Source organism: Lathamus discolor, chromosome 2 (genome assembly GCF_037157495.1).
Source record: "Lathamus discolor isolate bLatDis1 chromosome 2, bLatDis1.hap1, whole genome shotgun sequence".
Classification (NCBI taxonomy): Eukaryota; Metazoa; Chordata; class Aves; order Psittaciformes; family Psittacidae; genus Lathamus; species Lathamus discolor.
In genome coordinates, this window is record NC_088885.1 from 70,015,160 (window position 1) to 70,028,762 (window position 13,603).

At 43.5% G+C, this 13,603-nt stretch overlaps 1 protein-coding gene across 1 annotated transcript in view; it reads left to right on the top strand.

Annotated features, from left to right (window-relative positions):
- The window catches only part of NEDD9 (neural precursor cell expressed, developmentally down-regulated 9), a 96,823-nt gene that overhangs the window by 20,613 nt on the left and 62,607 nt on the right, over positions 1-13,603 (top strand). Inside the window, exon 2 of the mRNA XM_065667357.1 lies at positions 6,063-6,275. Within this exon, the coding sequence (XP_065523429.1) occupies positions 6,273-6,275 (3 nt within the window). The 5' untranslated portion in view covers positions 6,063-6,272. The remainder of the gene's footprint in view (positions 1-6,062; positions 6,276-13,603) is intronic.

The window sequence follows — 13,603 nt, forward strand, 5'->3', positions numbered from 1 at the left end:
AGATTGCAGAAGGACACAGGCTGATGCCTGCCTGCTCATTGGCATATACCATGAGGGCTTCTGTTGTGCTTATGGGAAGAGTGGGGCTCTGGGAGGCAGCTACAGGTGCTGTTTTACCTCCCCGAGCCTCTGCTCTACTGCCTGCAACTAATTCTTCACTTGAATTAGAACATGGGGACTCCTGCTGATATGCACTTTCAACAGGACAGACAAAGCTTTATCCTCCTTAGGCTTTCAACTACACTACTTTCTCTGCTTTTACACTAACTCATGTCTGCTTTGCCTGAGTTCATTAGACTCTTTATTACCTCCTGTTTCATATGACTTACCTTCTCCTACCCCTGTGGACAGTTAAAGACTCGGTGGGTGGCAAACGTTACACATACAGCACTGTGGATAAGATAATGTGAGTCTGTAGGTCTGCCAAGGAGCAAGTAGAAGGGCAATCAAGACTTCAGGGCCTTGGGATCTGTAGTTAAGGGATCAGGAGCACCATTAGCGTTCTCTATCCTTCCAGTTGCAGGGACTGGTGAGGGAAGAAACAGGAAGAGCTACTAGATCAATACCTAGCTCCAAGCCCGGTGTCACCAGCAGAATTTGGGGATTTTTGATAGTGGATCAGTTTACGTTGTACAAGACCTGCTGGTGATAGACAGGGTACCCCTGTCTCAAAGGGGGAAAAGGATCTTTGCACAGGAGTTAGCAGGGCTTACTGGCAGCTTTAAACTACACTTGAAGAGGGAAACGTGTAAAACCAGGCTCACTAGAGCACCTGAGAATGGTCATGTATGAGAAAATGGTCATGTAAGAATTAGAGTTTCTCCCCGTGCAAAAGGTGGTGGAATCAATAGCCCAAATAAGTGCATCTACACCACTGCATGCAGCAAGGGCAGCAAACAGAAGGAGCTGGAAAGCACTGTGCAGCAGGAAAACTATGACATGGTGGCCATCACAGAAACACGGTCACAGCTGTAGTGCTGCAACGAATGGCTATAAACTCTTTAGAAAGGATAGGCAAGGAAGGAGAGGCAGTGGGGCAGTCCTGTATGTTATAGAGAGTGTTTTGATTGTCGAGAGATTAATGATGGTGATGACAGGATTGACTTTATGTGTAAGAGTCAGGGGGAAGGCCAACAAGGCAGGTGGGAGCAATGTTTACTCCTCTCCATTAGAACCAGAGCAATAATCTGTCATTATTCCCTTTATAGTCCGCCTCTCAGACAGCTTCCAGCAGGTTTGCAGCCTGTTGCGGAGAAAGGAAATGCAGCCCAGACTGCTGCTCCAAGCTCTGAAGGAGAAAGACCTCTGGGCTAATGCTCTTCAACCAGTTACCCTCCAGCTCGCTTAATAGATTGAGAGGTATTTATGGTTTAAGTGTGGTAGTTAAAGCTGCAGTTAAGTGGCAGCCATCAGGTGAGGCCTGTCCTGTTCAGCCATGGCAGAAATAACTCTCAGTTCATGAACTGGGACTGATTACAAGATCTGTGCCTATAGTTTGACCCCAAAGTCATCAACCTACCAGGCATGTGAACACCTTCAAGCAGGATTTTCCAAGTGAGAAGCATCAGGCAATTCTCACTGCAGGTTACTTGGGAATTTGGGTACATTCTCTGTAGTACCTCTGCAATCTCTCAGCTCACACACACGTTCTGAACAGAGAAACCAATCACCCGTTAATCAAGATTTATACCTCAGCCATTTATCCTGGCTCTTCATTAACTTTTCTCAGCTCTCTCCACCCCTACCTACCAACACATCCCATTTATGCATCTAGCCAGAACTCTTCCAAACAGTTCCATCATGAACAGAGCAGGTTAAATAGTTATTTCCAGCAACAAGTGACTATTTTCTGGGGTCCTGAAAATCCTGCCATTAAGAGTTGTCAAAGATGAAACCCTCCTGTGATGCAATGCTGGGGACTCTGTTCCCAATGCCACCACAGATCTTCTGCCCAGCTCTCATACAAGTCACCTCAGGTCCACATATCACTGCTTGCTGTCTCACTGTGACCTGAGCAGGTCACAAGGACTGCCTGTGCAGTCTGCCGCTCGGGCTGTTCTCTTAATTGGAAACTAATAACTTCCTGCAGCACTTCATTCAGCACAGAGAGGCATTTTTCAGTTCTAGAAGAGCAGATACCTGAAAGAGCAACTTTTGAAATAGAGTGGTGAAAATAATATAGCAAATAAAAGGGGAATTCAGTGTCAAGCAATAAATAATATGTTTGTGGAGTAAAGACACAGAGTGTTTGTTCATTACGGAGCACGAAGAGAGGAAATGCCTTATGGCAGATCTGGAAGGCATATGGGTTGTACCTTATTTTCTTTCCTCGCTGCTATGAAAGGGTACAAAGTAAAATCACGCAGTATACAGAGCAGCAGTTAGCCCTTTCAGTACAATGTTGTCCTTCTTTAGAGGAGCAGGGCTTAAGATTTTATGTTTGCCTTTCTTCTTTAAACACAGCTGACAAGGAGTTCTTTAGTGTTTTTACTTTAAAAAGGATTTTAAATGGATCTGTCTTTCCATCATTTTCTAGTACTATGATTTACCCTGGAAAACCACATGACTCACAGAAGGGTAAATTTACTTTTGGCACTGTTTGGCAAACAAATGCTTTCTGTATGCCCCAGACTGCGCAACTGAAATGAATGTATTAATTGAAATGTAAGGGTAATAATCCCAAAGCACTTGTTTGAGAAACCCTGTTTTACTTCTGGAGTGCTATTTGGTTGCCTAAGCTATGAAGTCAAGTGCTGGCTGAAAGCTCAAGCATCCTGCAGCCTTTGGTTCATGGAATTTAGCACAAGGTTACTGCTGTTTAACATGAAAGCTAGTAATGCAACCCCCTTCAAGATTCTCAGGAGTAAGCAAAAGCGGTGAATGCTGTAGGCATTTCATATGCAGGTTTCATACCTCACTCTTGGGCAGTACCAACAGATGAAATAACATGCCAACAGGCTTCAGACTCACTTGATGCCCTTAGCAAAACTCCATCCTGCTTTACACTGTTGTACAGATCCCTCAGCTAGCAATTCCTCACAGCTGTACCTTTCTTCCTGGGCTGAGTACACACCAGCAGGTCAGCAATGCATCTCAGGAAGGCAGAAGCATTGCTTGGATCAAATACCTTCCCTGTCCTGCCATACTTGACAGCCTTCACTTCAGAAATATCTCAAATAGCCTGAATGACAGTCCTGATTCACAAGCAAAGGAATTGACATTGGCATTACTGCAACGGCATAACTGCACCCTACACCTATGCTTACAAGATTCCCACACTTAAAACAAGCCCTAGCAGTGTCAGCACATCTCCCAGGTCACAGGAAAGATGCATGTTCAGCAGGAACAAGAAATCCTGCATGAGCGTCTTTGACTGCCCTTCCTCAACGTCGCATCTTGCAGAAGAAAAATTGGCCTGGTGGGAAGACAGGGAGGAAAATAACATTCTTGCCCTCTTCTCTGAGAGGAACGACCACAAGCAGTAGGTGGCTCACCCCACAGGGGCTGGAGGAGGAAGATGAGAGCAAAAGAGATTGCTAAAGCTTCTACAAAAACAGATTCCAGAGAGATGAATTAAGCAAGGCCAACACCAGCAGTTCTGCAGCAAGGTAGAACATAGTGATTTCATGAAGAGTACCCCTGAAGTTGTCTCCCACCTGGCCAAACTCTTTGGCCCAATGTCTGATCACAGTTCTGGATGCATATTGAGTGTATACACAGGGAATGGTACAAGTTACCTCTGATCCTTTCATCTATCAGGACCAGTTGCAGCAAGTCCAGAGGAGGGCCACAAAGATGGTCAAAGGGCTGGAGCACTTCCCGTATGAAGATGGTCTGAGAGAGCTGGGGTTGTTCAGCCTGGAGAAGAGAAGACTCTGGGGAAACCTCATAGCAGCCTTCCAGTATCTGAAGGGGGCCTACAAGAAATCAGGAGAAGGACTTCTTACAAGGGCATGCAGTGACAGGACAAAAGGGAATGGCTTTAAACTGAAAGAGGGTAGATGTAGATTAGATATTAGGGAGAAGGTCTTCACTGTGCAGGTGGTGAGACACTGGAACAGGTTGCCCAGAGAAGCTGCGGCTGCCCCCTCCCTGGCAGTGTTGAAGGCCAGGCTGGACAGGGCTTGGAGCAACCTGGTCTAATGGAAGGTGTCTCTATCCACGGCAGGGGGTTGGAACCAGGTGATCTTTAAGGTCCCTTCCAACCCAAGTTGAGGGGTGACAAAGTAGATTCAACATATCGAACACCTTTTAGAAGTCTGGGAGGATAAACAAACAAACACACCAAACTTTACTTCACAACCAGAAAATGGCTGCTATTTGCACACAAAAATATAACTTTTTTTTCTTCCCTGGGAAGGGCTGCTTCTGTGCTTAAGACCCAGACAGACACGAAAAGTCCTTGCCAGGACATCAGTTTTCCTCATTTGCTGGGAGCAGATAAAGGAGACTGCTGTGCAACCTTTACTAGCAGCCTCACCCTCAGCTGAAGGAACCTACAGCTTACTCGCTGCCTTTGTTATCAATCTGTTCTGGTTGGGAGAGGGGGCAAGTGCTAGTGCCATGATGTGAGCATATTATAAGGCAGCAGTCAATTCTGCCTTCTTTAGTGAAGCTGTGCAGACAAGGCATTAATGCTGTCTAGAAGAATTTGGAGGCGGGAGGGGGAGAAGGCATGCCTCTCTGCATGCTACCAAGAGGACAGTGAAAGCATTTTGAAGTTCAGAAACCACCGTCATACCCTAGAGACACCCCTGACAAGTCAAGAGAAACAGAGCCATTTCTGACAACCGCTTTTCTGGAATTACAAAGACTGAAAGTTACCGAGCTCTTCAAAAAATAAGTAAATGTGCTCTATTTCCAAGGTTTCCTTCAGACTGACTCTCCTGGCAAGTGGAAAAGATCCCAAAGCCAAGTAACTTTACTCAAGCTCTAGCTCATCTTGCACATCGCATGCTAGAAGGATTACGTTATGGCTTACTGCAGCCCTAGCCTGAGCCTGGCTAAAACTTCACACCTCAAACGCGTGGCATAAACTCTTTGCATATTCCTTTAACTCACAGTTTTCTCACAAGCTTGCTCAGCTATTTCCTGACTACTCCCATGGGTTGTTTCTTTTCTTGCAGTTCAGGTCTTTCTTTGAAACATGAAGTGTCTCAGAAAATTCACACGGAGGAACTGGTTATGAGTGGAAAGACACCTACATACCTGAATGCTCCGGAGGTGAATTCCATGCACGATAGCAGGTTTTGTGTCTCTTATCAGGACAAGCGCAGGGCCTCAGCAATGTTATGTTTTGGCTACTCAAGACAACAAGCAGGTTTAAAAAACAAACTAAAATGACCTCTGAAAGCACAACTGGTCAGTTTAAATCTAGATTAACGATCTCCAGTGCAGAGATCAATCCTTTGTTTTCTGTTTGCATAATCCACATGGTGGTCTGGCTCCAGGCACTGTCCCAGTATAGAGAGAAACAAAAATATTTTAAAGAAGGCAAAGCTAGTCAAACTCATAAAATATTATATTTTCAATCTACAACTGTGGATTGGTCATGCTTTGGTTTACCAGCTGCTTTTCTCTGAAAGTTTGTTCAGTGAAGCCCACAAAGAAGCTGATTTTACCCTGGATGAGGTCTGTTGACCTTTGCAGCATAAAGCTGCAACATTAAGCTGCAGATGAACATGCTGCTGCAGTAAGCATTCCAGAACTATTGAACAACTTTGGATATCAGCCTTCCTGATAAATGCATTGGGAGCAGTAAAGTAAGGCCATGCAGCATGCACCCATTTATGATACCTGCCAAAATTTCTCAGCCCTTAAGAGGAATATAAAAGAAATTATGTTGCTGATTAAAAACACACACCGCTGACAGTGGCAAAGTTATTTAATCATATTTTGGAGGGAATCAGAATTTTAACCAGGGGTCTGTCTCAGGCACCATCTGGAGAGGTGTGCAGGGAAACCCAGCACAGTGCAGAACTGTTTGAATTGGCAGAATGGTAAGTAAAGTGAAAGACCTTTTTCCTCCTTTGTTCATCTGTCTCATTGACTTTTTCTTTCAGAGAAGAAGAAAAAAACCAACTTGGATCTATGAAGAAATATCTGGAACAAGGAAATCCTGCAAGTGAAAAGAAGTCCTACAACTGGGAAAGGCAAAAAAAAACGCCAGTGTAACCACAATGCCGGATTTTCTATGGAGATAACGATCATCAACAAAGCTCCTGTGTTCCTTTGATTACCATACTGTAGGTGGAACCCAAAAACACTGGATAATGGTAAGTTTCACTTTCTACAAAGTCAAACACTGTTTTGATAGAAGCATAATTACATTTCTGTTCAGCAAGAAAATACTCTTTCTTATAGGCTGACTGAACACCCACGTTGTTCAGAAGTCAGGCAGAGCACTCCTTCTTAGGCTTGGTCACAACCAGTCTTAGTGCCAAAGCTAGCAAGAGCTGGTATCCTGGGTAGGGATAACGTTGCAAGTCTTGGCAATAAACGCATCTTCACTAAACACACTGCCAGGAAGATTTTCTCCAGTGATGAAGAGGGAGGCTTAACTCTAGTAAATGATGTTTCAGAGACTGGTACAGCACAACAAGGTAGAGAATCCATGTAAAAAGATGTGAGCGACTTTGTCCATCTCTCCATTCAGGGAGCACTTTTGAAGACTGTGCTGATCACTTCTCATATTTAAAGGAAATTTCTGGATGTCAACAGGAAGAATTCAGCATCTCCTATAAACAACCTAAGACATTTAGGAGGCTTTGTACCCCACAACTTTAAAACCTTCACGAGTTCCCCATTTCGTGCTCCCCATTTGCTGGTCCACCGCACCATAGTTCCCATGCCATATTGCCATGTGGGCAGCACTACAGGTAAGACAACTAGGCTCAGGGCAAAGACAGTGAAAGACAAGGAGATAAGAATCTTAGTTACCTACATATTTATGAAGTATTTCTTCTTTCTATCAGACTAATATGCAAATGTATAGGCATGTCTGTGCATTACGATGCACCTATTCTCCAGCGTTTGAAATCTAGATGGCCCTTGAGGCAAGAGTCACATCATGCAGAACAAAGCACATGTCAACACTAATTCCATGCCATAATAAACATTTTATCAGTAATGAAACCAAATTGCAGCTGAACAACAATCTTAATTTTACTCCTTAGCTTTCCCCCACAAAGAACACTCTTAGAACCTACATCCGTACACAGGCGATAGAAAAGATATTACATTTACGGTGTAATTAAGTAAATCATGTCAGCCTGCCAGAAATTAACCCATTTCTAAATATCCTGGAGTCTTCTTATCTTGCATGCACCTCTTGAACACTTGTTTAAGCTGCTGCCAGGGTGCCTGTCATCAGCAGGACAAGGTTGCCAGTAGAAACTTTGCAGCAAAAGCCTGCAGATAGGCTTGTTTATCTGCCTCTTCATCTCCAGCATCATATTCACCCTTGAGAAAACTATTTTAAAAGAAAACCACAGCGCAATTTTGAAAGGGGCCTGCATTAAAGAAATCAAGTGAACTCAGAATCAATGATTTCATAAGCAACATAAAAGAAGATTTCTTCACTTCTTATTGCTTTGAGAAAAGAAGCCTAACGTAAGGTTGTTCTCTGACTTGGTTTGATAGGGGACAGGAGGAATCTCAAAGTTTTCCTTGGAACCCCTTAAGATTCCAAATGCAACCTGCATCTCTTCATGTTTTTCAGTGATTCTTTTAACAGAAGTCCTTTTCCCGAAGCCATACTAGTTAAAGGATTACTCCTTGTCCTTCACTGCGTTTACTTTCCTCATCTTTTACTGTTCCCACTGTAAATGAAAGTCATGGGTCTTTGTACCCCTCTTAAAGAAGATAAGTACATAAATTACCACCAAAAATATGCACTGAGTAAGTCATGTCAGTTACACAATTAAGCGTTTTCTCTTTCTCATGATGTGTTTTATTGACGTATAAATCAGGACTACATGGCATTCTTGCACAGACAGGAACTTTAGGGAGGGGGTGCAGATCCCCTGGGCTTGTCTGGAAAACGAGAAACATATTCATAGAGGATACATCTCACTGTGTGCAAGATTCGCAGGAGCTACAGAGCACTCCGTCTAGACTGAGATTTAACTTTCTCATTTAAAACAAGTGAAATAGGACTGTGCTGGATGCAATTGCATAAAAACTTTCTGTATTGGATTAAGGAGGGTTTCGCAAAGCCTAGTTACACTGAAGAAACTGTTCGGGCAGAATGGAGTGTTGCCAAATCACAGGGAGTAAGCAGGAGCTGAAAGGTAGCAAGTGACTCCCTACATTTAGCAAGGCTGCACGTACTTTCTTCTGTTAAGCAAAAACTTTCCCTTCTTTCCTGCTACTAAATGCAGGCAGACAGGTGCTTATGGAAGACTTTGCTTTCTTCCAGACAGGACTTAGCTGCAGACCCTCCTCATTTCTCTCTAGGTAAGTATAAACTGAGGTCAAATAAGAAACCTAGGCTTGCTTGCATCTGGAGCATGCCTGGGAAGACACAGCAGGATTCAGATGCAGTTTTTTTTCTTGCTCTTAGGAACTAACCAAAACCACCACTATGTACTTGGGCCTAGTGCCCAGATGGAAGAGAGAAGGGAAGTCTCTGCTCTGCAGTGCTGCCCAGCAGAGGTGAAGCACACATCTCATAACCCACCAAATAGAGGAACCAGATCACTACATCCTCAATTAGTTAATGGAAAGGGGGCAATCACATTTGTCTCAGTGTCCGCCCATGCAGACATCCTCTCCCACTAGATCCCCAAATTCTGTATTTGGGATTCACACACAGAAGCACTAGTCCTTGGCTATCTTGCTAGTGTTACAGCGCTTTATTTCTCCAGCCAGCCCTGCACCCAAAGATCTAGGGCACTAGTATCCACCTCACCTAACAATGACAACTAGTGTAGGTTGTTCTCCCCACAGTCCGCAGAACTCTATCACACTGAATAAGCCCTGGAGACAGCTAGCCCTCAACATCTCAGCTAGGTAGGATAAATTTCACCCTTCCTGAGAAACAAAATTTGTAGCTAACACTAGCACCTTCCAAACAACAGCCATCTAAGCTCTGCCCATGTATCTTTGTGCTTGGATGGCAATGGGGCAAAGGCAATGTTTTTCCCTCTGTGCACAACCCAACCTCTTTGGCAAAGCCAAGCCCATGCCTGGATTCAGGGGAGCTGTGTAACTAAATTAAATTGTCCTCATTTCGAGGTACAAAGCACAGCTGAAACAAGCTGAAACAAGTCTGCAGGCTCAGATGGCCCCCAAGGAAGTTATATTTGAATCAAGTACCTCCCTCTTGACATGCAGAACCTTAAAGCACACAGCATTAATATTTTATCCTTATGAGCCTTCCAGCACTGCCAGCTCACAATACATTATTCTGGAGCACAAGCCTAAGTAATACACATTGGTTTCTACAGTGCCCTTCCAGCGCCTAGATTTTGCCCGTATCTTGGCATCCTTTTTATTTAGAGAAAGCTATGTATTTTTTAGTCAGCTTTCAGTGCTTTATCTGCTTCTGCAGTTCAGGCAACAAAGTCGACCCACCTGGTTTGTGCAGGCAGCTGCAGCATCACATGCCCTTCCTGAGGATGTCCTTTCTCAACGTGTCACTGGGGATTTTCACTGCACACACCCCTGATGCTTTGCGTTACAGTAAATTGAGCTGCTCATCCAGCAAATCATCCCACCCCTGACCTTCTGCACAAGATCCTTGGCTTCCAGCTGAACATGTACACCCTGCCTAATTGCTGGGGTTTCCAAACAATAAGTAATCACAGGCTCACGTCAGCGACAGGTTCTGAATCAAGCTTCAGTAGTATTATCTGACCAAAGACTGGCAAGGGGGGAAGCCTCTTGCCAAGCCAGGAGGGAAACTGAGATTAATAACTGCATTAAAACCCATGAAGATAAGGTGGCAGGGCTGGAAGGAGTCCACGTAAAGAGGGTGAAAGCTGACAAGAGAGCACAGTACCTTTCAATCATTTGTTTTGTTTTGAACTTTGAAGGTGCAGTAAAATGTATTTAGACCTGATTCCTTAGTTTACAAGGAAGGCAAATTGCCTTATAGGTTTTAAAAGCGGCCCCAGCTGAGCAGCAGTTCTCCTATCCTGGATTTTGGGGATTACATCTCACTCCATGAATAATACTTTCATTCATGGGGGCCATAGCATGCCATCTATAACCTCTACCTTGAGTTGACAGAGATGGTTTATTTTCGTCTCCATTGAAAGACAGGAAAACGAAGGCCTGAAGTAGCAGCTGCATGAAATATACCAAATTACACAAATGTTGTGCACAGAGCTTCAGCTTATTAAAAAATACCACGGAGAAACTTGGGTTTAGTGTCTGGTGAAGCAGTAATAAAAACAGAGCACCTTGTAATGAATCTGTAAAAAGATACTAAGTGCTTGGATTTTTTATAAAAAAACCTCCAGACTGGATTAGAAGTGAAGGCAGAAAATACACAAACTTGTAATACGGACAGAGGGGTTTGCATGCTTTCCATTTGTTTTCCTTCTGCTGTACAAGTAGTTCATCGACACACATTGGCCATGGTTTACCTAAAGGAATCCTTCAAGATAGCCTGGCCTTGGGAGCAGCTCCTGCATTTGCTGTTCTTCAGCAGAAAGGCTTCAGGGACAACTCATAGGTGAGAAGCCCACTCCTTGACAATCCTCACACAACAGAGTAGCCTCGGGAGCTGCTGGCAGACAAAGCAAAGTGTAGAAAAAAGCCTAAGCCTGCTCTATTTTATTCCTGCATCCAACCCAGTAACTCCTAGACTGCAGCCAGGTACAAGTTTTGAGCCAACTTAGTCCTCTCTCTTTTCCAAGTATGACAAGATGCAAGTGAGGCACATCTCAAGCTCCAGCCTACTGGAGAGTAATAAGAACCAGAGATACAGAGATTTAGCTGAAGTTTGGATTATGGGTTAATGCATCCTTAACCAAATTGAGAAGGCATCACAGAGTTACAAGGATGAGTGCAAAAGGGAGAGCCTGGGGATTACATGTTCATCAGCTGCTGAGTAACCCAGTATTTAAGGGCTGCGCTGTTCCAGCTACGGTGATTCCTCCTACAATTCTTAATATTAACTTGCCCAATTAAACACAGCCTCTAGTAATTAAGTTTCACTGTTGTGTAGGGTTACCACAGTGTGTATGTGAATCACAAGAAGCAGCCTAAGTAAACTGTCTGTAGCAATATATAGCAATTTTTGTATGGCCATTTATACATAAACCCCTATTGCATGAACACCATTACTATTCTGTGTGGATCCAGAATAGCAAGCTAAATACAGATACAGAATGGGCTGGACTAGATCAGTGCTAACATTTAATGTTCAGAACCAATGTTTTCATAGACAGAAGCAGCCAGGGAGAAATCCCTTTTGCTCAGTTCTGATCCAACTGAAGCCATTACCACTGAATAGCACAAAGGGGAAATCAGAGCAAAGCAAAACCCCTTCTTTTCACAGTTTCTCTAACTTAATCCAAGCCAGAAATACTCAGGTTTTCACAAGAAAGACGGATCTATAACACACCTAGCAAACGAGAAATGGTAAACTGAGCGCAGCCCACCCTGGAAGCCGCAAATGTGTGAGCAGGCCCATGCAGGTTAATAGGGCCAGGCATAACACCTGCAGGCTAGGCTCAGACTCAGGGTAAACATTAGCCTTTCAAAACAAAAACAAATGAAAGGCTTTGGGTTGCCCCAAATGAACATAAATATTTTCCTCCAGGAATTGTTTTGTGAGTGTTTTTCTTCTTTTTAACTAACAAAGAGCAAGCTAGAAGTGAGAGGGCTTTCTGAAAATACCTTAAGGCTTTATTTGCTTTAATCCTAAAGTGAGAGGATCTATCATCTATTTAAGTCCTATGAATGCATGCATTTCTTATAGGCTGCATTAGAATGCCATTAAAGAACATGGATTCATTGGTCTGCCTTTCAAATTACAGTGGTTTTGCTCATAATGTCTGAGTATCTTTTGGGAAAATATTTTTTAGGAGCTTTATTTTATTTTATTTTCTCCCTTCTCTCATTCCTGACATTTCCTTATGCTCATGATTATTTATTCAGCATAGCATTTTGCTGTAAGAGAACAGCCAAGCTTTGTGCACATAGTGCAGATTTTCCACTTTGAGAGAGCTGGGTTTTTTAATTTATATATGGAAAAAAAAAAAACCAAAACCCAAGTTAAAGAGTTAATAACTTGAAGAGTGACTAAAAGCCTAGAAAAACTGGGAGGTGTTATCTGTGTACGGCCTGTGGCGAGTCAAATCAAAGCTATATCATCACCTGCAGCTTTTGAGAACTTTTCGTACTTGGCCCTAATCCCAGCATTACATCTTGAACCTCTCTCTGCTATTGAGCCTGAAAAAACATCTTGACTATATGCAGCTGCCCTGCTCAAAGGGACCTCAATGCCACCAGCAGTCGCACCCCAAGCCTGCTCAAGGGGAGGTAGCAAACACATAAGGCAGCTTGTCTCAGGCTCTCTGCTTGAGAGCTTAGAGACAGACTCAGCTCTGTAATTCTCCCCAGACACCCAGAACTGCCCCCAGACCCTGTTTGACTTTTTACATGGTTGAGCCCAAAGCCATTTGCAACCAGCAAAAAGGCATACTCTTTTCACAGGGTTGCAGAGCTTGCTTTGCTGTTACAAGCACACCACAGTTATCTAGGCCATGCAAACAAAGATACGCTTCTCTCCATCATGCAAGGAAAGATAATAGCAGTAACACTGGCTGCTCCTACCTGTCCACAGCTATGCAAACCTTAGCAACTACAGACACCCGAAAAAAGAACTGGTGGCTGCTTCCCTCCCTGCTAATGAAGTATTTGAGCTACAGCCATTGTTTATTCAAGAGCCTAATAGGAGAAGGCTGTGGCTATTTTCTGCTTAACATCATTAGTTAAACAGAATGGAGAACAGCCATTGTGTTTTATTACCAATGATTTGTTTCCTGGCATTTTAAGGGTGGATATAGGTTGGCAGATCTGTTCCCTTAGGCTGTAGACACTGCAAGGTGTGGCCACACTCTATGTTTACAAGCTATTATCCCAGCTCATCCTCGGCTTTTTCAGCTCCAGGCATGTCAGCAAAACTTAAAGGCTCCGTGTGAGGGAACACGAGAGGAGCTTGTTTTGTTTGCTGTCAGCCAAAGATTACTGACATGCTTTAACTGTCTCTTGATAGAAAAGCTATCTACCACAGCTAATCATTACTTGCTTTCAACAGAAGACCTCAACAGCCTTGAACAGAGATGAGAAAAAAAGAAACCTAAATGGCTTTTATATGTTTTAAGTTTTCAAGAGAAATACAAAAGATAGCCCCAACCCACAGAGTATAATTTAACTGGTTATTACTCCCCCTATGCTGTGCCAGACCAGACCCAAGAACTACCCACACCTGCAATAACCAGGATACAAGCTCGAACTCTGTCAGGCCCATTTTTCTGCATTAGTACCTAAACACATGCAAGATCCCACTCACAATTTTCATCTGGTGCCTATTAAAAATGAGACCAAGCTAATTAAAACAAGCAGTGGGTGTTTTATCAATATCTTC